This window comes from Sylvia atricapilla, chromosome 18, assembly GCF_009819655.1.
Source record: "Sylvia atricapilla isolate bSylAtr1 chromosome 18, bSylAtr1.pri, whole genome shotgun sequence".
NCBI lineage: Eukaryota > Metazoa > Chordata > Aves > Passeriformes > Sylviidae > Sylvia > Sylvia atricapilla.
Genome location: NC_089157.1, coordinates 634,701 through 658,150, shown reverse-complemented (window position 1 = coordinate 658,150; position 23,450 = coordinate 634,701). Strand labels below are relative to the sequence as shown.

The following is a 23,450-nucleotide window of genomic DNA, read 5'->3' as shown; positions in this document are numbered from 1 at the left end:
GCCGTGGATGGAGGGGCATCAGCCCCCAGCAGCTGGACTGCACGTCCTGAACCCTCGGGGAGCTCCCCCGCCGGGGCTGTCCGCAAGGGTGCCTGAACCAGCGATCCCAAACCAGGAACGTCCCGGGCGGGGACATCCCGATCTGGGGCTCCCAGTCCAGGGACTTTTGAGCCGGGGGAAGAGCAAACCAGTGCATCCTGACCCAGAGGCTCCCAAATGGAACCCTGACATGGGGGCTCCTGCCTGACCCGAGGCACCCCAGATCCTGACCCAGAAGCGTTCCAAACCAGGACCATCCCTAGCTGGGGGTTTCAGACCTGGTCCCGAAGTGATGGCCCCGGGAGTCTCCCAGCTTGAGGCCATCCCAAACAGGGCAGGCGGGTGCAGGGGCCCCAGCTCTGCAGCACCACAGTATTTATTGTCCCAGGAGAGTTTTATTCAGAGACGCTTTTTGTTTTCTAAAAGGCAACTATTTGGGGGTGGGGGTCCCCCACACCTTGGTCTATGCAATCCCAAATTCCTGCAGCCAGCTTTTGTACGGGGCTCCACCCCACCGCCGGCGGTTTCTATTAAAGACACGTGAAACAAGCCCAGTGTCCATCCCAGGGGACAGGGCCGAGGGGAGGAGGGCTCTGTGTCCCTTCAGGGTGCTCCTGGCCCCGTGGTGGGGATCAACCCGGGGTCAGTCCTGGCTGGATCCTGCCATGTGGGCTGCCTGTGCTGGGGCAGGTCTGGCAGCAGGGCGACAGCACCGGAATCCTGGAGCTGAGCCCGCCCAGCCGTGAGTGGGATGTGGGGGACTGTGGTGCAGCCACAGTGAGCGATGGAGCTGGTGGGGTCAGGGGGCAGATGGAGGAGATGGACAAAGGGGTGAAGGAGGAAAGGGGGCTGGTAGACATGGAGGTGGATCAGGGTGGAAACAGATGTGTGTGGAGGAGGGGGGATTGGGGTGGAAGCGGAGGAGGTTGGGGTGAGTGAGGTGGGGTGGAGGTGGTGGGCAGAGATGGAAGCGATGGAGATGGAAACGGGCCCAGGTCCCAGTAGAAGAGGAAGGTGTAAGAGCCCAACCCTTCCTGGAGGCTGCTCCAGGCCAAGGTCCCTGCTGTGCCACTGCTGCTGCCCTGGCTGCGGGCCCTGCTTGGGGCAGGGGACACATACGATTGTCACGCGTGTTGTCACCCAGGCACTCGGCAGCCCTGGGTGTGGCAGTTTCCCTGGGGCACCCATGGGTGCTGGCAGTGACAAGGACAGGGCCCTCCCCACTGCTCTGCACCCCACAACGGCAGCTGGGAGAGCGTGGTGACCCCCCCACGCCTGACCCTACCCCATCCCACAGCACCAGACCCGTAACATTCCCCAGAAAATACCAAACCACCGTTTTATCACCCAAACCCTCTCCACCTCCAAATGCTCCCCCCAAGGCCGGGGCAGGAAGCAAAGGCCAGTGCCTCCGGGCAGTTCTCAGCGAGTGGCACACGGATTTATTGGATTTATTGATTGCTTTGGGGTGCTGGTGCCCCCCGGTGCCCACCTGGGGCAGGGGGAACGGCGCGAGCAGGGCGGGGGCGAAGCGCTGCCATTTCCATCCTCCCTCTCGCCCCGGCCGGGCGGGAATGGCTCCAGATAAAACAAATCTCTCTATAATTTCTCTCTCTCTCTCTCTACAAATATAGAATATATATATATATCTCTGCTGATATATATATAGATAGATAGATAGATCTTCTCTCTCTGGAAAGGATAAAAGGTTAATTTGTCTGTGCATGCACAACCAAAGCCACCAACCCCCGGGGACAGTGGGTGCTGAGGGATGTGCACCTCCCCTGCCAGCACCCCGAGAGCCAGGGGGGGCACATCCTGCATCCCCAGGTTATTGCTGGTCAGGTCCCATCCTGCTCCCAAACAAGCGGAGGGGGAAGAAGCCGAAGAAAGGAAATCCCATCGCAAAGCGCCGGCGAGCTCCTTGTCACCTGGCCAGCACCCAGTGGCACCCGCCTCGGGGCACGGGGGACGTGGTGGCACCACCCCAGGGTCGTGGGTGCTGTGGGGCAGGGCGGGGCAGGCACCCGGTTCAAAGGCAAAGTCTGGATAAGGCGAACGAAAATGAACTAAAGAACGGCGGCCGCCCCCACACCGGGCCCTTTGCCGCCCGCAACTGGCCCGTGGCCCTCGGTGCCGGTGGCCAGTGCCGGCCCCTGGGTGCCGCACGGATGAGCCTGGGGACAGGGACACTGTCATAGGGCTGTGCTCTCCGATTCCTCCTCCTCCTCCTGTCGCGGGGTCAGGCTCGGCCCCGAGAGTCTCTGCGCTGCCTCGGGCGGCTCCCGGCACAGGGCATCCGGGGACACGTGCAGGGAGGGGACCTCAAAACGGAGCAGACCTGCGGGAGGGCACCGTGATGGGGACAGCCACCGTGTCAGTGCCACCGCCAGGGGTGTCAACAAACCGCCCTCTGTGGAAGCCACCCGAACCTGGGCGGTGACACCAGCTGTCCCCACACACTGCCCCCGTCCCGTGGAGCTCTGTCCCACAGAGCGCAGGTGACACCGCTGTCCCCTCTCCCAGGAGACCCGCAGGGGGAGGCTGCACGTGTGAAGTGACAGGATGACCGCAGCCACAGGCAGGTGGTGTCACCGTGTCCCTTGCTGAGAGCAGAGCGACCCCCTCAGGTGGAAAAATCACCTCTGCGCCTCCTGCCCAGCTCAGCGCCAGTGCCCAGGGCCATGGCTCCGGGACATTTCTCAGGAATGTTGCTCAGGGACGTTGCTCCAGGAAATTTCTCAGGGATATTTCTCAGGATGTGGCTTAGGGGCCTTGTCCTACAGTGGGACAGGGAGCTGGACCTGAGCCAGGGGTGATGCCAGGGGTGCATCCATGCCAGGGGGCCCCGCCAGGCCCACAGCCATGCGATGGCAGAGCCACATCAATGCCAGTGCTAGCCTAAGGCAGGTGGGGACCAGCCTTTGTCCAGCTCCTGGGGACACCGTGACCGGCCCCTCACTGCCCCTCGCCCTGTCCGACCCCTCACGGGCAGGACGGGCACGCAGGGGACAGAGCCCTGTGCCCTGCCAGATCCCGTGGAAGCGACACTGGGACACTCCCCCAGCCTCTGTGACCTCCACGGTCCCCAATGGCACCTGGCACTTCCAAAGCAGCCCATGGCTGTCCCCTTCCAGCAGCACAGGGACCCCGGGGGGACACGGCACCGACACAGCCCCGGGCCAGGCAGGGCAGAGCAGCAGGGACAGCAGAACAGCTCCCGGGGATGTCACACTGCTGGTGACACTGCCACCTTCCAGGGGACATAACCTGATGCATTGTCACTTCCCTAGGCTCATCACCACCGTCCTGGGGACAGTTCCACTTTTCCAGGGGCATCAGCAACTTCCTGAGTGCACGGCCCCGCTCAGGGGCTGTTGGCACCCTCCTGGGGCAGCACCACCTCGCTGAGGCCAGTTCTACCTCGCCTGGGCTATTGTCACCTTCCTGGGGACGTCACCAACTTCCTGGGGCCAGTTCTACCTCGCCTGGGCTATTGTCGCCTCCCTGGGGAACACTGCCACCTTCCGGGCCACAGTTTTGCCTTTCAAGGGACAGTTCCAGCTCTCCGGGGAGGGTGCGCCACCTTCCTGGGGACATCACCACCTTCTCAGGGCTACCGTCCCCGTGCCGGGGGGCTCTGTCCCCCCCCCGGGAGCCCCTCCCGGCCGGGGTTACCTGTGAGCGCGCCGTCCCCGGGGCCCGCGGTGTCCAGGCGGGGCGGCTCCGGGGGCTGGGGGGGCGCGGGGGCGGCCGGGGGCGGCTGCGGCGGGGGAGGCAGCGAGGGCCGCGGCCGCGCTTTGGGGGCGGCCCGGGCCCGGGGGGCGGCGGCGGCGGCGGGGGACGGCAGCAGCGGGGGCGGCCCGGCTCCGGGGGAGGCTCCGGGGGGACCGTACGGGGACGGGGTGCTGGGAGGGGTCGGGGACAGGCTGGCCGGGGACGGCTGCCCCCCGCCCGCCTCCCCCGCCGCCGCCCGGGGCGGGATGGGCGCCAGCTTCTTGGCCCCTGCGGGACGACACACAGCCACAGGGACACGCGTCAGGGCCGCGGGGACCCCGCGGGGAGCCCCCAGCCCCCGGCCCGCCCCGCTCCTACCTTTGCGCAGCGAGTGCGGGCTCTGCTCGGCCGCGGGGGCGGGCGCGGGGGGCGGCCCCGGGGACACCTCCGGGGGCTTGAAAGTGCTGGGGCGGCGGCACGGGGCACGGAACCGGCACAGGGGGGGAGACAGCAAACGGGGAAAGGGGAAGGGAAGGAGGAGGGGAAGGGAAAGAGGAGGGGCAAAAAGAAAAAGGAAAAAGACTCGCAAAATGGGGAAAAAAAAAAAAAAAGAGGAAAAGGGAAGGGGAAGAGGGAAAGAAAAGGGAAGAAAAAAAAAAAGAAATCGAAGAAAAAAGAAGAAAGGGAAAACCCCACAAAACAAGGAAAAGGAATAAGAGGAAAGGAGAAAAAATAAAAACGGCAACACAAAAGGGAAAGGAAAATTTTCAAGCAGAAAAAGGCAAATAATAAAAATATAAGGAAAATTAAAAATAAAATTAGATGAAAATAAATTAAAAATAGAAATAAAACAATGAAAATCAAAGATTAAACATTCAAAGAATTAAAAATAAAATTAAAACCAAAACATACAAGAGGATTAAATAATAAAGGTGGATGAAAAATTAACAGGGTAAAGAAGACTCAAAAATCATGAAAATATTATTTAAAATAAAACAATAATAACAATAATTAAAAAAAAAAAAAAAGAAAAAAGAAAAACGAAAAGGATGAGCCATAGCGATACAAAAGAAAATTGCAAATTAACAGCGGAAGAAGAAGAAGAAGAAGAGGGAGAGCCGTGAGCTCCTTCCCGCACCCAGCGCTCGGTCCCCGCTGTCCCCCTCCCGCCCCCCGGCGCTTCCTCAGCCCCCGCCGTTGGTTGCCCGCCCTCCCCAGGCCCAGGGTCCCCTGGGCGGCCGGTGACACCCCCAGCCCCCGGGGCCCGCGGTTACCTCGGGGCGCCGAGTCCTGCGGCGAGGGCGGGCGGGCGGCTGCCCCGGGGCACGGGGGGCGCGGGGAGGGGACGGAGCCACGGGGACAGGGGGGGACAGTGCCACGGGGCCAGCGGGGGCCAGCGCAGGGAGCAGGGGCGGGCGGGCAGCGGGGCGGGCGCGGGGAGGCTGCGGGAGCAGCGCGGCCACAGCGGCTGAGCCCAGAGCGGGCAGCGCCGCCGGGGGCTCGGGGGGTCCCCGGGGCGCCGGGCAGCCGCCGGGTCAGGCCTGCTGCAAAGGTACAGAAGCACCGTAAAAACGGCAGAAGTGACACGGAAGCCGGGGGGGATTATAAAAGAGCAGAAGAAGCGTTGGCAGGCGCGGGAGCTCTCGTGGTGCCGGATCCCCCCGGTTCGTCCCACGGCACGACCCTCCCGGGGCTGCCCCTCCCCGGCTGTGAGCACCCCGGCCCGGATCTGCTTCCCTTCTGGCGCAGAAAAGTGGGCTTTAGGCGTTTTCTCCCACACGAGCTGCGCAAACTTAAAGTCGGACTCAGACCCCGTGCAGACGAAGGTCTCAGAGGGCGCTGGGCTCCCTGAGGGTTTTCTCTGCACCTTCCTGCAGCACCTCGAGCCCAAATTCCACTCCAGCCCAGTGACACTCGGCCAAGGGGCCCTCAGGAAAATCCCTGAAGGGAGCACGGTTCTCATGGGAATGGCAGGAAGGGGATGTGGTGATGGCTGCGGGAATGCGGAGCATCCCCTCCTGCTGCCCTAAAGGTGCTGCTCCTCTCCCAGAGATACTGAACATCCTCCCCTGCTGCCCTAAAGGTGCTGCTCCTCTCCCGGAGATACTGAACATCCTCCCCTGCTGCCCTAAAGGTGCTGCTCCTCTCCCGAGCTCGTTTCCTGCTGGCCTCAGTGGCGGGGAGGGTGCCGGGGTGGGGACACGGGGTGCCGGTGGCCTTACCTTGTCCGCTCGGCTGCCGGGGGGAAGCCGAAGCTGGTGGGAGGCGGCGAGGGCGTTGCTGAAATCTCCGGCGACTGCTCGGGGATGGGCGAGTGCGGCGTGGGCGGGAGCTCTGCGGGCGGGGCCGGGGGCTGCGCGCTCGGGGGGGCCGAGGCGGCCTTGCGCCCCGCTGAGGTGCCTCGGCGAGCCACCCACGAGGTGTCCATCACCCTGACACCCATGCTGGGGACACAGAGAGGGAGGTCAGCACCTGTCCGGTGGGAGGGCACCGCCAGCACCCCCTCACCCCCCCTTCCGGGTCCCTAAAAATGCCTCTTCCACCGGGAGACTGCTGGAATGGAACTACAGGGCCATGGCAGGGGGGCGGCAGCGCGGGATGGGTTTGGGCACCTCTCCCTTCCCCAGGAACCAGCAGGCACCAGCACCCACCCAGCACCCTCCCAGCAGCCTGCAGAGGATACGGTACCTTTGGATCTTCCTAAGGCTGCGTGGGCAGAAACAAAGGATTATTAATGTGAAAAGCCCCTAAAAGTGGACAGTGCACGGGGAGAGGTCACTGCCAGGCAAAGGAGGCCGAGGGGCTTCGAGAGATGGGGCAGGGGGCTGAGCAGGGACCAGGCCATGCCAGTGGTGGGACAGCTTGGGCTATCTTCTGGAAACGGGACCTTTTTGGGCTGGGCAGAGTCTTGGGGTGTTTTCCGGAGCCCACTCGACTGTTTGAGGTCCCCGTGAGGTGTCGTGGAGGGGGGCCATGCCCAGGCTGGGAATGGGGAGCTTTCCCCTGCAGCAAATCCTGCAGACCTTGAGCACACCAGGACACCTGTCCCTGGCATGGCACAGCCCGTGTCACCCCGCTCCCATCTGCAGTAGGCTGGGGGCAGGCACGGAGCCCTGGCTTCCACCCTGAGCACCCTCAAGAGCCTGGCATGGAAAGCAGGGGGTCCCCTCCACCCCGGGACCACCCAACCTCCACCAGCTCCGTGCCCCCCGCCCCAAGGTGACACTGAGCATCTTCTCCTGCCACCGCCAGGATGGTGTCAGAGCCACCCCTCCTCTCCCCGAAGGTGTCAGCATCCCTACCCATCCTTCTTGCAGAACTCCAGCATCATGTTGTCGGTGGCCACGCTGAGGGGCCGCCGGGCCTGCTCGTGCTGCCGGCGCTCGCCGTGCTCCATGTCCGGGGAGGGCATGGAGCTGTAGTTGGCGTTGTGGTTCACGTGCAGGGGGCTGCCGTAGTTCCCCGTCACGTTGAACTCGATGTCTGGGGGGACACGGGGTGTTGGGTGCTCTCAGGGAAGGGGGGATTGGGGGTGTTGGTGCTGCAGGGGTGCTCGGGGTGCTGGAGAAGCTGCGCCAGGCTCAGTGCTGAGTCTGGCCAGAGCCCTGTCTGAGCTCCGGCAAGCAGAACCAAACCTGGGAGCCCTGAGCCCCGTCCCAGGAGGTGCCAGGAAGCCCAGCTGTCCCCGGGCTGCGGGCACTCCCTACCTCCCGGGAAGAACCAGTCAGCGTGCTGGATGAGCGGCTCGATGATGCCCACGATCTGTAGCGACAGCGTCGTCATCATCTCCGTCATGTTCCTGCAGGGGGACGGCAGCTCAGCAACTCCTGCAGGCCAGCAGGGTTCCAGCAGGGCTCCCTACAGCATCCCAGCAGGATCCCATTCCCACCAGGGCTCCCAGCCAGATCCCAGCAGGATCCCATTGCCAGCAGGGCTCCCAGCAGGATCCCAGCGGGGTTCCCCCAGCGCTCACCCCTCGGCCTGTGGCCACAGCAGGTTGGGCCCCAGCACGATGGCCACGTTGCTTGGGGTCATTTTGTTCATGTCCTGGTACTCGGTCAGCTTGGCCAGGAATTTGATCACGTACCTGGAGAGCAGATCCCAAAGGGCTCGGTGTGTGGTCACACCCCCTCTGTGTCCCCTCCCCGTGCCCTGCTGGCCCCCGGCTCACCTGATGTTGTTGTAGTTGGCTTTGGGCAGCTTCTCGCAGGCGTTCCAGAGAGCCTGCAGCCTCTTCTCCTGTTCTGGGATGCTGCAGGGAGGTGGGACAGGGCATCACCCCCATTCCTACCCTGCCCCGGGGCTGTGGACCCCGCCAGCCCCAGTCTTGGGGACCCTGTGAGCCCCTCAGACCACCACCAACATCATTAAGTAAATAAAGCAAGTAGTAAGTACACTAGTAAGTAAATTAAGCCCCAAAACCTGCCCCAAGGAGAAGGAAACCCTTTGGATGCTGGACCTCTCACCATTCCACAGCTCTCAGAGCCCAGAGGAAACACCCCAAATGCTGTGAACTGTGCCAGAAAAACCCCAGACCATCCATGGGGCCCCAGGCTGGCCCACCCATGCCACAGAACAATGCGGGGACGTCCAGACTCACTTGGAGGCCTGGATCCACTCCTCGTACAGCTCAAACGTCATGAGGGGCTCGGGCAGCTCCCGCAGGTAGGACTTGAGGGCTCCTGTGGCACACAGGGGACACAGGGATTGGCACTGGGGTGGCACCGGCTCCTGGGCACCAAGTGGTTTTGCTCCTGGGCACTTGGACTCACATCCCTCAGCCTTCCCACCCAGCACACCCCAGAGCACCCGCTGGGCTCCCCGGCTTGGGGCACCCCCAGCACCCCCCTTGTCACCCCCTAGTCCCTCCCAGCAGCTGCTCAGTGCCTTCCCCCAGGTGTTTCCCCAGGTCTCCATCACTCATTTGTGCCTGGGATATGCCCAGGGACATTTCTCAGGGATGTTTCTGGGTTCCATGCTGTGCCTGCCAGAGCCCCCATTCCCAGAGGGGAGCAGGGAGGCCATGGAGACCAGCCAACACTCCAGAGCAGCCCCAAGGGTTTGGATCTGTGCTTGGGGAGGTGAGAGAAGATTGGAAGTTTGATGTTAATGTCAATCTTCCTGACCTCTCCCTGCTCCTGCAGAGATCCTCTAATCAGTGCCACCCTCATTAGTATGTCTGATGATGGTTGTATCCCTGTTTTCTTCACCTCCAGCCTGGCCAGGTCCCTCTGGATGGCAGCACCTCCCTGGGGCTGCCACTGTCCCAGTCTGTGTCACCTTCCTGCTCCCTGAGGGGGCACCCTGCCCCATCAGCCAGGCTGTTAATTGATGACAAAATTAACCGAACAAAATCAGACCCAGCATCATCCCCTGGACTGCACCACTGGATCCTGGTCTCCAGCTGGACTGGGTGCCACTGATCCCCCTCAGGGTGCCCTTGGGGGGTGCCTGGAGGTGCCACCCCACCCCAAGGAGCCCCACCTGCGATGGCATGGGGGTCAGCTGAGTACTCCTGCACGTCCACCACGCAGCAGTCCAGGGCAGCCTTGAGCTTCTTCAGCTTGGAGGCCGAGGGGGCCACTCGGAAGAGACCCTGGGTGGAGGACACGGAGAGTGTTGGACAAGGCTTGGGGCTGGGGATGTCCCTGGAGCCCCCCAGTTCCTCACCCTGCCCTGGGGACACCTGGGACCACTTCCATCGTGCCCAGCAAGGGTGGCACATGGGACCCACTCCTCCTGCATCCCCCATCCCAGCAGGGACCCATCCCCTCAGCATCCCTCATCCCAGCAGGGACTCACCTCCTCCTGCATCCCGCATTCCAGCAGCATGGTCACACAGGCCTCCACGGGGAAGGCGATCTCCCGCCCGCTGACAGCCAGGTGCTCCTCCAGGGGCTTCCCAAAGGAGGGCTTCTCCATCCACGCCTCTGTGATGGGCACAGGGGGCAGAGGAGAGGGAGGGTGATGCCAGATCTGGCAGCCCCTCCCCAAGAGGCAAAATTCTCTGTATGGGTGTTGTTAGAAGAACAGGACCCTGCACCCCTGACCTGGCAGGAAGTGCTTTTGAAAGGTGTAATCCAAACAAAATGTTTTCCAGCCATCACAGGATTTCAAAGGAGCTGGATAACATTTTCCACAGGGGTAACAACAGGTAAAGCTTTGCAATATCCTCACCTTCTTCCACCACAGTTTAAGGCAGGAATATTTTGTGGGATAGAGAGAAAAATGAACTAGGAATCCCTCCCTGCCCTGCTGCAGTGACAGCAGCACCAGGAGCCCTGGCCCAGGGAGTTGCTGCTTTTGAGGCATTGCCTGGGCCCAACCTCGGGCTCCCAGCCCAGAGATACCCCCCCCCAAACTCCTCCTCAGTGGTGGGATTCCAGCTGCACTCAATGGCGGTTTCCACAGAATCCCAGAATGGTTTGGATTTGGACCTCAAAGCCCACCCAGTGCCACATGTGCCATGGGCAGGGACACCTCCCACTGTCCCAGGCTGCTCCAAGCCCCAGTGTCCAGCCTGGCCTTGGGCACTGCCAGGGATCCAGGGGCACCACAGCTGTTCTGGGCACCCTGTGCCAGCCCTGCCCACCCTCACCACCCTGGGGCAGGTTTCTGCCTCTCCATGCAGATGGATCCTGCTCCCCCAGCCCAGTGGGATGGGGATGAGATCCCCTCCCAGCACCGGGACAAGCGGGGTGCAGGCAGGGCAAGCAAAGGGAGGCTGCTCAGACCCCTGCAGGGTCACAGAGGCTGTCACAGGCAGAGCTGTGGGCACTCACCCTGCTGGGCTTTGATCTGTGGCAGGAAGTTCTGCAGGAGCGCCAGGGATTTGCGGTGGTACTCGGCCTGCACCTCGATCAGCTGTGGGGACACGGCACCGGGGTCACCGCACTGCCAGGGACAGGGACAGCCCTGGGGCTGGGTGGCACTTACAGTTTGAAAATAGTTTGCATAGTCGACTTCTTTGGCCATGAAATTGTACATGTCAGCCGAGAGCTGGTCCTGTGGGGACAGAGGATCCGTCACTGTCCCTCCCCTGGTGCCACCACCCTGCCCGAGCCACCAGGAGGGAGCTCCAAGTCCCAGCAGGAGCCAGAGGGGCACGGGGTTAAGGTTTGGGTGTCAGGGCAGGTTCAGGAGCCTCCCCCAGTGCAGCCTGAGCAGGGTCTGGGTCCCCTCAAAGTGCACAAAGAGGAGAGCTCAGACTCCCTCTTAGCCCATGGGAAAGGGGTGAAAGTCCCTCAGTGCTCGAAAATGATGGAAATAAACCCAGCACAGAGAAGGTGGAGAAATGTCCCAACCAGTGCCAGGGCTGGATGTCCTCAGTGCTGAGCTCTGCCAGGATGGGTTCTGCCAGGAACGAGAGCCCCTCCAGCCCCCGGGATGTGGAGGATGGGGACAGAGCCACTGGGGATGTCCTGCCTGGCTGGGGAGCATCAGCCACGGCCACTGCCTTTGGGGAGCAGCCAGAGCAGGGGGAGCACACGCAGGGGGGAAGGAAGGTGCAGAGCAGGGTGAGAGGAGAGGCTGCAGCTTTCCCCGGAGCCTGGGAGCCCACAGACGCCCCTGAGCCAGGAGGAGCCCCAGTACCCTGCAGATCTCCACTCTGTTGGCTGCCTCCTCCATCTCCTCCCTGAGAGCGTCGGCTTTGGCGCCCGAGGGCTGCAGGTTGCTGGCCAGCCCCGAGGACTTCACCGACTGCTGCCACCTGCGGGAGCGACAGGGACAGTCAGAGCACTGGCCACATCCCAGAGGCCCTGCAGGGCCACAAGGGCTGAGCAGCACGGAGACGATCCCAGTCCAGCGGGGATTTAGCACCCACTGCCAACCCCAACCGTGCCCATCCCACAGCGCTGCACACACCGGGCTCCAGGGAAGGAATTCCTTTCAGCAGCATAAGGAGCCGTGGCAGGTGGGAAGAGAGAGGAATGGGATGGGAGAGCCTGGACATGATGCTGGGCACTGTGGACGCCTCTCAGACCTCTCCCAGGACATGCTGGAGTGGGGACTTGGACAACTCAACTGTGCCGTGGGACAATCCTGAGTCAACCCAGGGGGCACCTGGCTCTTTGCCTCAGAACTCACCAAGACAAGGAAAAAAAGTACAAAATAACCCTTTCTGCCAGAAAAAAAAAAAAAACAAACAAAAAAAAAAAAAACAAAAAAAAACACTTTTGCTGCAGAGGGCAGGCAAGGAAAAGGAATCAGTGGATTCTGCAGACAGGAGCAGAAATCATGGCTCATTGCAGAACTTGACTCAAGGCCCATGGAGACACATCCAGGACTTCTGTCCCAAGGGAACTGCAGTGCCGGGGCCCAGGAGCTGCTCCCCAGGGAGCTGCCCACGGCTTGGGAATGTTCATTTCTTATAAAGCACTTGAGGGCTCATCCTACCTCGTCCTGGAGGAGTCCATGTCCAGCACGAGCTTAGCCAAGTGCTTCCTCTGCTTTTGGATGTTTGGGATTTCCACCTGCAGCAACACACGGAGCAGGAGGAGGAGCTGAACACCCCTGGAGAGGTGTCCAGGGCTGGGTCACACCCCGGGGCTGGGGCAGGCCGGGTGGGGAAGGATGCAGCTCCCGAATTTAACATCCTCGGGGAGACGGCCCCGCTGCTCCCTCCCAGGAATGTGCCACACCTCCACAGCCCCAGAAGCCGAGAGGAGCAGCCTGGGGAATCAAAACTTCCTGGGCAGGTGGATGGGGGCAGGACAAGGGTCCCCGGGGACCCCCAGCTCACCTCAGCCAGCACAAAGAGCGGCTCGATGACGTCCCTCTCCACCTGCAGCTCGAAGTGGATCAGCTCCTGCGCCAGTTTGTCCTCGGCCTCCCCACACAGCCGCAGCATCTTCCTGTGGGGACAGCCGCGGCTGGGGCTGGGGACAGCGGGACTGTCCTGCCCCAGGGCGGGGACAGGGGCACCCAGCGCCCCCGGGGCTCCAGGGGTCCCACAGGGCAGCCCCTCCTCAGCAGAGAGGGGGGGGAGAGCGGCAGCCAGGGGACCCTGGGCACCTGGGCTCTCAGGAAAGCTCATTCCTGGAGTATTGCACTCACAATGAAATAATAATAATAATAATAATAATAATAATGTATTATGATATATTATTAGCTATATTACGATATTATATATTGGTATTACGTTATGTATTAGTATTATATAATATATTATTAGGCCAGCCTGAAGTTATATGGACTTCAAATATTTATCTAAATATATATATAAATAAACAGATATAAAAAAGAATAATAAATCACATATAAACATATAAATATTCATAAAACATGTTACCATATAAACTATAATACAGAAATATATAAAAATGTACAAATATATTAATAAGGATAAATCACATAAGAATATAAATAGTAACAACTCAAATATAAATACTTAACATATATTAAAAATGGATATAAAAAATCCATATAAATGTGTACATATGCAGATTACACTGCATGCTCACAGGACCCCAGTCCGTCCAAGGAGGAGAATTAATGACCGAGATCCCCCCAGCCCCTCCAACACAGCAGTGAGCCCCCGTTATGGGGCACTGGAGACAGGGAACAGCAGCATTCCCAGCACACTCCCAGCACACTCCCAGCACACTCCCAGCACACTCCCAGCACACTCCCAGCACACTCCCAGCACACTCCCAGGACACTCCCAGCACACTCCCAGCACACTCCCAGCACACTCCCAGCACACTCCCAGCACACTCCCAGCACACTCCCAGCACACTCCCAGGACATTCCCAGCACACTCCCAGCCCCCTTACCCCAGCAGGGAGTCATCCCCCAGCACGGCCGATCCCTCCATCAGACACTGAGCCAGTGTGGTCAGCGGCAGTTTCTTCTGCAAAGAGAGAGGGGCTGTGCTCCCAGCCAGGCCCCTGGATCCCCCAGAGCCCTGGATCCCACAGATCCCTGGATCCCCCAGATCCCTGGATCCCCCTGAGCCGTGGATCCCCCTGAGCCGTGGATCCCCCAGAGCCCTGGATCCCGCGGATCCCCCGGCCCCGCTGCCCTCACCGAGCGCTTGTCGGCATCCAGGCCCTGCTGGCCCTGCAGACAGGCCGTCAGCTTCTTGTGGGTGCTGTGGGACACCTGCTTCACCAGCTCCAGCCGCTTCTCCACCTGTGGGAGCGATGGAGCCCATCACTGGAGATCCCATCACCAGGCACTCCATCACCAGAGATCCATCATCCATCACCTCAGGATCCCATCATCCATCACCAGGAACCCCATCACTGGAGCATCCTATCACTCATCACCCAGGGATCCTGTCACCAGAGCATCCCAATACTGCAGGATCACCGTCTCCCAGGGATCCCACCACCCCAGGATCCCTGGGCTGCTGTGGCACCACCAGGGAGCTGCTGATGATGCAGCCCCCACAGGAGGTGCCCAGGCACCCACGGACACCCTGGGGTGGCTGTGAGGGAGCCTCACCTGCAGCAGATCTTCGCTCAACACCTCGGTCTTCTCTGCTCTGCAAGACAAAGAGGAGAGGAGCCATTGCTGAGGGCTGTGGGGTGTGCAGCAGTGCCCAGTGCACCCCCCTGGAGCCCAGGATGTGCTTTCCCATCGGGATGCCGGGGGGATTTCAGGATCTCTGCTCCCACCCGCCATCCCATCATCTCCTACGGAAGGAACTGATGGAACATCTCCGTGGCACACTGCCAGGTACCACACCAATCCAGGGCCTGCCGCCCATCTCTCCCTCGCTGGTCGGTTATTCCCAGGAGAGGAGGGACGCGGCATTCCCGGGAGGAGGCGGCAGCGCTTGGAGAGGCGCATCCCAAGGACGGCGGGTCGGCGCGGCTCAGCCTCCTCACTCCGGGGCACCCACGGGATGTGCGGCGGCAGCTGCTGCCCGCGGCCTCGCCAGAGCCCTTCCTGTGCTCACAGGAGACGTAAATCCGCTCCAGATTTACCGCTCCAGAGCCCGCGGCAGCCGCCGCCGTCCCGGGAGGAGCGCCGGGATGCAGGAGACACAAACCCGCCGTCCCCGGCCAGTGGAGCCGCAGCATCCAGAGCCCAGGGCCCCGCATCGCGGCGGCTCGGGCTCATTTAAACCATCACATCCACATAATTTATGCCTTTTCCCAGAGTTTTTAACAACTTCAGTGCATCCTTTCGCTTGGAAAAACGAGCTCTGTCAGTTTGAGCTGGGATTCAGCCAATGCCAGCTAAAGGTTCATCAGGGCACAGCGAGAGCTTGGTGCTGCCTCCCTGAAAACAGCACCTTTATTTCCTGAGGCTGGTCTCCCCTCACCATCCAAGCTGAATTCTCAGCAAGGAGAGAGGGAGAGGAGTGATGGAACAGTGGAAATAAGGAGCAAACACAGAAAGGTTCAGAGAGTGAGTGTGGCACAGGAGCAGCTCAAATACACCTCATCCAAAGCCTTGCAGACAGTGCAAATCATAGAATCACGGAATGGGTTGGAAGGGACCTCAAAGCCACCCCTGCCGTGGCAGGGACACCTCCCACTGTCCCAGGCTGCTCCAAGCCCCAGTGTCCAGCCTGGCCTTGGGCACTGCCAGGGATCCAGGGGCACCACAGCTGCTCTGGGCACCCTGTGCAAGAGTCTCCCCAAACGAACTGCATTTCCTCCTTTGGGCACAAAAGACATCCCAGCACCTGATTTAAATTTTAAAAATAAAATTTAAAACCCCCTAAATTAAACAAACCCTGTTTATTTTAATTTTTAAAATAAGTTATTGAAATGAACAGATTGGCACCTCTCTGAGGAGAACTGCCCATCTGGGAGCAAGAGCTGAGCAGCTTCTCCTCCTCCCCCTCTGGGAATCACCTTCACTCTCATTTAGACAGGATTGGAAGTGACACAGAATTAGCACAAACAGGGAAAAAAGCAGCAAATATCCACGGGCACAGCCACAACGTCCAGCCCCAGCTCGGGATATTTTTAGCATTCCGAAGGAGTGGGAGGTGGCAGAGAGTGAGGCACCACTGGCACATCCCTGCTGCTCACTCCCCAGGAATCACTTCCTCACTTGAACAGAAAAAGGGTTTTTTTCCTGTATTTTCTCCTCTCCCAGCCAGGAGGAGGGTGGGATTTGCACATCCCAGGTCCCATGGGCAGGTTTCTCTCCCAGCAGCCACATCCCAACCTGTGCTGGGCTCTGAGGTGTGCTTGGGAAGCAGAAAAAAAAAAAAACATTCCAAAGAGAATAGCAAAAAAATCTGGCCTTGATCTGTTTTAAAGCACATCCTGAGTGTAAAAAAGCCCCGTGGTTTCACAGGAGAGCAACTCCCTGTGCTAGCCCTGCACATCCCGGGATGCTCCAGGGGCTGGGGAGCCTTCCAGGGAGGAACTTGCCTTTGAAAAGGGAGAACAGCCAGGCTGCAGTGTTTTATGGACTGGGATAAGCAAAGGGGCTGCTCCAATCAATCCCACTTAAGGACCAGTGATGACCCCAAGGGAGGGGCGCAGGGACCCCCCAATTCCCCTGTCAGCTCCCTGATTCCCCAAAGCTTCCCTCCATATGAGTTACACTCATCCTGATGGAGCATCCCTTGGAGAGGCAGCCAGCATTGCCAGCTTTACCTCTTTCCTTTCGGCAAAACACAGTCCTGCTCCTCCCCTTCCCCTCCAATTTCCATCCCGAGCCGTTTCTCCCAGCACAAACCCGGGCCCTGCTCAGGCAGCAGCCGGACTCTGTCCCTGCAGGCAGCTGGGGAGAGGGACAAAAAGGGACAGTGACCATGGAGAGCCAAAGCCAAGGAGTGGCTCCGGCTTTTGCTGCTGCACAAGTTCACTGCTGCCAGCAGAAATCAACCCCAGTCAAGCAAATTGTGTTGATTCCCAAATAAATACATGAGTTTCCAAAGCCTTGACCTGGGGAGGTGTCGTAGTCGAGATGGCCTCTGCCTTCAAAGTGCTTCATTAGAAACATCAGAGGGCTCCAAGCATCAGCACCACACTATCTAGAAGTCTTTCATACCTTTCCTATGTAGGGATCCTATGGGCAGCTCCCCGCACTCTGGCTCTTTCTCTCCTCTCTTCCTTCTGCGGTTCCAGCTTGCTGTGTCCTGTCCCCAGCACGGCCACATAACCCTGTCTGTCCGTTGTCCAGTGGCTCACCTGATCTGTCCCTTGCCTGTCCTCCTGTCCCTTCCTCCTCACAGCACGGCCAGCAGACTCCAGCCGAGTCTCCAGCACCTCTCCCAGTCTTTCACCACACCGGGCTGGGAGGGCAAGGCTGCTCCACTCTGGTGATTAACACAGCGGCAATGTACCGGGGCAGGACTGCCTTTAGCACCTTCTCTGCCTTCCCATGCCGAGCTGCAGCAGAGCCAGTGCTTCCCTGGAGCATCTCCTGGTGCCAGCCGTCGCTGTCCCCTGCCACTGTCCCTCTCTGGTGCTGCGGCCACCCATGACAGGGAGCTGCTGGCCTTGGATTTGTCCCTGAGCCAGCAAAACTCCGGGCACGGCAAGGAATTCATGGCAATTTATCTCTGAATGGGAAAGCAGCGTGGGGTGTGGGGACAGCAGGAGCAGGGATGAGTCTCCACGAGGAGCAGGGATGAACCTCCAGAGGCAGAGCATGTCCATGGTGCCCCGAAAAGCCCCTCACCTTCATCTCCTGCCCAAACACCCCTTTGACCCCAGCCCCAGCCAGCCCAGGCTGCAGCCTGCCCATAAATATTTAATCACTATTTAATTACCAAGGCAGATTCCCTGATTTCCCTCGCTCCAGCCTAAAAACAGCTCCAGTGCTGGAGAGGGAGGCACAAACCCCCGGCCAATCCCGATCCCCTGGGGTGGGGCTGTCCCACATCCCACACGACACAGGGACAGTGCCCGCCTCCATCCCGGTCCTGCCGCACCTCCCTCTGGTGCCCGGGAGAGAATCCAGATTGCTCGAGCCCCCAAAGCCCGGAGGGGAGTGAGGTTCCCCCACAGCCCCTCGGTAAAGCACTGGGCATCATCCCCTGCGCTTGCCAGAGCGAGGAGGAGCCCCTCGGTGCCACCCACGGCCCTGGAAGCTCCGTGATCCCGGCTGGATTGTGACCCAAGGCGGCGCTGTCCCCTCCTTCAGCCGCCACCTGAGCCCCTCGGCCACCCTGGGGACACCGATCCCGGCGGCTCAAACCCGGCCCCCGCCGAGCCCCAGCGGAGCCGCGGATTTTTCCCGCTGCCTTTTCGGCAGGCAAGAAGCAAAACATGAAATATTGATATCCTCAAATCGCCGCTCAGCTCCCCCGGGAAAGCGCTCCGACTGCAGCATCCAGCGCGCCCAGGGGACCCGGCCCCGCCGGCGCCTCCTCCGGCGCGTCCCCGGCGTGTCCCGCCCGCGGGTGACACGGTGCCACAGCCCGGGACCGGCGCTGTGCCCTGGAGCAGCGGGAGGAGCAGGCAGAGAGGGCTGGAGCAGCTTCCCTCCATCCCGCCCGCGTTTGGGAGAACCGAGCGAAGCGAAGCAAAACGGGTGCAGAGTCCGCAGGGCAGGAAAGGCTCCGGGCCTCATCCTCTGCCCCTTCCCGGCGGAGAGCTCCGTGCTCCGGCCCTTCGGCTCGGCATCTCGGGGCCCTCTGCTCCTCCTCCCTCCGGGCGCCGCATCCCCAGCACGCTCCATCCCCATTTCGAAGGCCCGGAGGAGCCCCTGCAGAGCCCCGAGGCTGCCAGAGCAGGGACAGAGCCCTCAGCCCGCTCCAGGAATATTCCAGGTTGTCAGCGCTGCCTCTTTCCGAGGAGGATAAAAATATCCCCGGGGCTGGCGGGATCTGCCGGCTCCAGAGCCGAAATCCCAGAGGTTTCTGCTGAGAGAGTCGCCCCCGAGTGCAGCTGGGGAGCCCAGCGATTCGCAGGGTGTTGTTCCCTCCTGCAAACCCCACTGGGAAAATCCCAGGCGGCGCTTTTATTTCCCTCTGCCCTTATTTCGTGCAAGCAGAAGAAAATGTCCTTCTTCCTTGCCGGATATTCCTGCAGCATCATGAATAAACCCTCGCTGTTTAAAGGCTCGTCTGGATGTGGCGCCGTCCTGGGGCTCAGAAAAGCATCTCCCTGCGGGCCCCCGAGGTGACAGCCAGCCCCTGATGCCACCAGCGCCCCCGGGATGGGGGGCAGAGGCCGGGATGCTCGGAAAGGCCGAGGAGGAGAAACCCAACGCCACCATTCCCGGTGTCCTCCCTTCCCTCTGTGCCGCTGGGGAGCCCAGCGTGTCACTCTGCTGCCAGCGCCTGATTTAATCCCCGCGGGAAAGAATCCCCACGGAGCCCATTGCGGGAAATTCCCCGGGCTGCTGGGGCCGCTGGAGGGGCTGAGGTGACACCCTGGTGTCACTGTGCCACTGCCTGGAGCCAGGGCATCCCGCTGGGATGGAGAGACACAAATAAAAATAAAAGCACTTTGCAGGGAACCTCCTCGGAATGTTCTACACCCACCCTTTGATTTCTCTTCCCCTTTTCCACCCCACGGAGATAAATATTCTTGCCCCTCAGGGAGGGCACAGGAATTCTTCCCAAGGCTGGGCAACAAGTGTGGGGCTGGGCTGAGCATCTCCAGCTCTTTCTGTCAAGTGAAATGACAAAAAAAATTTCAAACCCGAAGGAAATTAAATTAATCCAAAACAAAACAAAATAAAAAATAAAACAAAATGAAGCAAAACGAAACAAAATAAAATAAATAAAAATAACCCCCTGCTCAGGGCCCAGCAGAGGTTCCAGCCTCCTGCTCCAGCTCCTGTGGGAGCTGCTGCTCTCCATGGTGGGAACAGCAGCTCTGTTCTGGCTCCAGAGCCCAAGTGGAGCTGGGAAGGTCCCAGTGGTGGCACCTGGGACATGGAGCTCCAGACCAGATTTTGAAAGGCCACAGTCACTTCCTCACCCGACCCTGGCCCTAACCCTGAGCTCGATCCTACCTGACCCAACAATTCCCAGGTTCTGATCCTTACCCTGAACTGATCCTGACCTTAACCCTAAGCCTGCTCCTAGGCCTTACCCTAACTACAGCCCAGCCCTGACCCTGCCCTTGGCCCTGGCCCAACCCTGACCTTGACCCTGACCCCAGACCTGGCCCAAGGCCTGAGTGTCCTGTGCACCTTGGCCCTGTCCCCAGTCCCTCTGTGTGGCTCCTCCCGGGACAAAGGGCTGCCCCCAGCTGCCCCCTCTGGCTCCTGCCGACCCTGGCACAGGGGCTTCTCTCCAGCCGCCTCTCTCCTGCTCTTTTGTATGGAAACCGCATCACCTAAAGCAGGAAAGGCCACCAGGGGCTGGGACAGCTCTGTGCACATCCTGCAGGGGGGCTGGCCAGATGTCCCCACTGTCCCCACTGTCCCTACTGTTCCCACTGTCCCTGGTGTCCCCGCTGTCCCCACTCTCCCCACTGTCCCCACTGTCCCTGCTGTCCCCACTCTCCCCACTGTCCCTACTGTCCCTGGTGTCCCCGCTGTGCCCACTGTCCCCGCTGTCCCCACTGTCCCCACTGTCCCTACTGTCCCCACTGTCCCCACTGTCCCCGCTGTCCCCACTGTCCCCGCTGTCCCTGCTGTCCCCACTGTCCCTACTGTCCCCACTGTCCCTGCTGTCCCCACTGTCCTCACTGTCCCTACATTCCCCATTATCCCTGCTGTCGTGGGATGAAGCAATGCCCCCAGGTGACAACCCCCGTGTGAGCACAGCCCTCAGCCTGGGACAGGATCCACCCCAGTGATCCCCATTCCCAGACTCAGGGCATTGGCACTGCAAGGGGATCCCACTGGGGTTTGGTGACAAGGAAGAGGGGACCCCCCTCAGAGCCCCAAAGGCTGTGGTGCTGTCCCCCAGTGAGCCTCTTGTAGGGAGATGAAGCACCAGGGTTCTACTCTCATTCCTTATTTTCATTTACTACTCCTTATTTCCATTAATTATTACTCAGTTCCATTAATCATCCCTCATTTCTATGTATTATTCCACAATTCCACTTATTATTTCCCACTTCCTTTCATTTTTCCTTGTTTTCATCTATTACTCCTCACTTCCATCTGTGATTCCCTGTTTTCATCTCTGATTCCCTATTTTCATCTATTATTCCCTAACCCGTCAACGATTCCTGATTCCCGGCTGTCTGGAGAGGACTCCACGGTGGGAAGAGGGATGGACACGTTGAGGCGGGGACCAGGGGAGCCGGGATGAGAACAAGGATGCTCTGCAAGCTGCAGCCAGGCCCCGAGGATGCTCCAGGTGCCCCATCCCAGGGAAGAGGGGCCGCGTCCCCGGGTACCTCCAGAGCCTCCCCGCTCCCCAGCACATCCTCTGAGAGGATTATTGGGGGTTTATCCGAGCCCCGGGGCCATTCCCAGGGCTGCGGCAGGGCGCAGCGGGATGCTCGGGCTGGAGGTGAGAAGGAGGACGCTCCTGGCCCCGTCACAGGCACCGTTTTGGAGCAGGGGTGGGAGCAGTGCCCGGCTCACGGCCCCCACGCCGTGCGAGGGACCTGGGGACATCCCAGCCCCCATTCCCAGAGGGTGGGAACTTGTCCAAGCCCCTCGGAGAGCCCGGCACAAACGCCACGGGAAAATCCCACCATCTGTCCCCGGAACAGCCTCCCCTGCGGGAGGCACTGCCGGGCTCCCGGCGCTCCCCACCACATTCCCACAGCACGGTCCCTGTGCCGCCTGCCCTGTGCCACGATCCCACAGCATGCTCCTGCACCGTGTTCCCAAACATTCCCTGTGCCCCATCCCACAGCACACTCTAGGACCACACACACCCCACATTCCTACCCCACATCCCCACCCCACTCCTGTGCTGGATTCCCACAGTAGCCCCTGGAGCTGACAAGCCACGTTCCCTCCTCACATTCCCATTCCCTCCCCACATTCCCATTCCCTCCCCACATTCCCATTCCCTCCCCACATTCCCGTTCTCTCCCCACATTCCCGTTCTCTCCCCACATTCCCATTCCCTCCCCACATTCCCGTTCTCTCCCCACATTCCCGTTCTCTCCCCACATTCCCATTCTCTCCCCACATTCCCATTCTCTCCCCACATTCCCGTTCCCTCCTCACATTCCCGTTCCCTCCCCACATTCCCATTCCCTCCCCACATTCCCGTTCCCTCCCCACATTCCCGTTCTCTCCCCACATTCCCATTCTCTCCCCACATTCCCGTTTCCTACCCACATTCCCGTTCTCTCCCCACATTCCCATTCCCTCCCCACATTCCCGTTCCCTCCCCACATTCCCGTTCCCTCCCCACATTCCCGTTCTCTCCCCACATTCCCATTCCCTCCCCACATTCCCATTCTCTCCCCACATTCCCGTTCTCTCCCCACATTCCCGTTCCCTCCCCACATTCCCGTTCCTCCCGACTCTCCCGTTCCCGCCCGGCATTCCCGCAGCCCCAGGCCGGAGCCGCTGCCATCCCAGCCCGTGCCCGCTCCCGGCACCGTGGCCGGGCAGTCGGAGCCAGCAGGACGCGCCCCCGGAGCCGTGGGGGACACGGGAGGACACGAGGGGTGCAGCGGGAGCCCCGGGCATGCCGAGGGGATGCGGAGCCGCTGCTCCAGCTGTGCCAGTGCCCCGGTGCCGCCAAGGGAAAGGAAAATAAATAAATCCTCTTCCCTCGAGCCCCCCCCGCTGCAAAATCTCCAGGAATTACACAACAGCCACCATCAGACCCAGGCCTGGCCGTGCACGGGCACACACGGCATTCCCGGGGACATTCCCGGGGACATTCCCGGGGTCATTCCCGGGGGCACGGCTCCGGCTCCAGAGCCCCAGAGTGCCCCCGGCCCCACGGCCAGCAGGGCCACCCAGGGGTGCTGGGGGCGACAGGGCAGCGGGGCACCCCACAGCACCGGGGCTGTCCCCACAGCCCTGGGACAGAGGGGACGGGCAGGACAGGGGGACAGGCAGGGAGCAGTGGGTGAAGGAGGCAGGGAGTGGGCCAGGGCGGTTTTAGGGGGACAGGCAGGGGTTAACAGGGTGAGAAGGATGTAAAGGAGGGTACGGGGGCAGTGGGACAGGCAGAGAACGGGGAGCGGGGCAGGGAGCGGGGCACGGCGGGGACAGAGCTCAGGGAGCAGGCAGGGAGCAGGGCAAGGGGCACACAGGGAGCGGGAAGCTGTGGGGTGGGCAGGGAGCAGGCAGGGAATGGGATTCGGGCCGGTGGGATAAGCAGGGCTCAGGGAAGGAAGCAGGCACGGAGCGGGAGCAGTGGGGCAGGCAGGAGGTGGCAGTGGCACAGGTGCAGCATCAGGACACTGGGGCGGGAAGGGAGGAGGGGCAGAGCGTGGGATGAGGGCACTGAGGCCGCCAGAAGGCAGGCAGGGAGCAGGAGCGGTGGGGCAGGCAGGGAGGGGGAGGATCAGGGCAGTGGGGCAGGCAGGACACACGGGATCGGGGCGGCGGGGCCGGCAGGGAGCGGGCAGGGCGCTGGGAACGGGCAGGTGCGGCTGCGGCGGGGCGGGCGGGAGCAGGGCCGGTGAGGGATGGGGGCTTTGGGCTGGGCTGGGCAGGGTCCGTTCCCACCCTCATCCCATCCATCCCTACCTGCCCACGGTCTGGTTGGCGAGCTGGCGCATGCGGTTGAATTGCTTCTTCATGGTGGCGGCGGTGCGGGCGGTGCGGGCGGGCAGCGGGGCCGGGGGCCGCGGGCCGTCCCTCCCGCATCCCCGCCCGGCGCCGAGCCGGGCCGGGCCGAGCCGAGCCGAGCCGGGCCGAGCGGGCCCCGCCGCCCCTGCGCCTCT

General features: G+C 61.1%; 1 protein-coding gene across 3 annotated transcripts; it reads right to left on the bottom strand.

Annotated features, from left to right (window-relative positions):
- Window positions 1-1,458: 1,458 nt before the first annotated feature.
- ARHGAP44 (Rho GTPase activating protein 44) lies at window positions 1,459-23,445 on the bottom strand. 3 transcript variants are annotated; one of them, XM_066331854.1, is made up of 20 exons: window positions 23,254-23,445; window positions 14,206-14,245; window positions 13,786-13,890; window positions 13,533-13,609; window positions 12,500-12,611; window positions 12,154-12,230; window positions 11,350-11,467; window positions 10,693-10,761; window positions 10,539-10,620; window positions 9,559-9,686; window positions 9,241-9,352; window positions 8,357-8,438; window positions 7,928-8,008; window positions 7,730-7,843; window positions 7,464-7,555; window positions 7,059-7,239; window positions 5,979-6,200; window positions 4,135-4,220; window positions 3,718-4,044; window positions 1,459-2,380 (listed from the first exon to the last, which is right to left on the bottom strand). In XM_066331854.1, exons 1-20 carry the CDS (start codon window positions 23,304-23,306, stop codon window positions 2,235-2,237), a joined length of 2,304 nt encoding a protein of 767 aa, XP_066187951.1. In that variant the 5' UTR covers window positions 23,307-23,445; the 3' UTR covers window positions 1,459-2,234. The 3 variants fall into 3 exon arrangements, with proteins under 3 accessions (XP_066187951.1, XP_066187952.1, XP_066187953.1); XM_066331855.1 differs by lacking the exon at window positions 4,135-4,220 and having other exon boundaries at window positions 2,270-2,380; XM_066331856.1 differs by lacking the exons at window positions 3,718-4,044; window positions 4,135-4,220 and having other exon boundaries at window positions 2,270-2,380.
- Between the last annotated feature and the right edge of the window lie 5 nt (window positions 23,446-23,450).

Bases quoted from the DNA above. Each gene is read 5' to 3' on its own strand.
- ARHGAP44 (XM_066331854.1), bottom strand. From the start codon at position 23,306: ATGAAGAAGCAATTCAACCGCATGCGCCAGCTCGCCAACCAGACCGTG. The intron at 12,231-12,499 runs GTGAGCTGGGGG...GTGTTGCTGCAG, and splicing joins CGCTCTTTGTGCTGGCTGAG to GTGGAAATCCCAAACATCCA. The intron at 10,762-11,349 runs GTACTGGGGCTC...CTGTCCCCACAG, and splicing joins ACAGAGTGGAGATCTGCAGG to GACCAGCTCTCGGCTGACAT.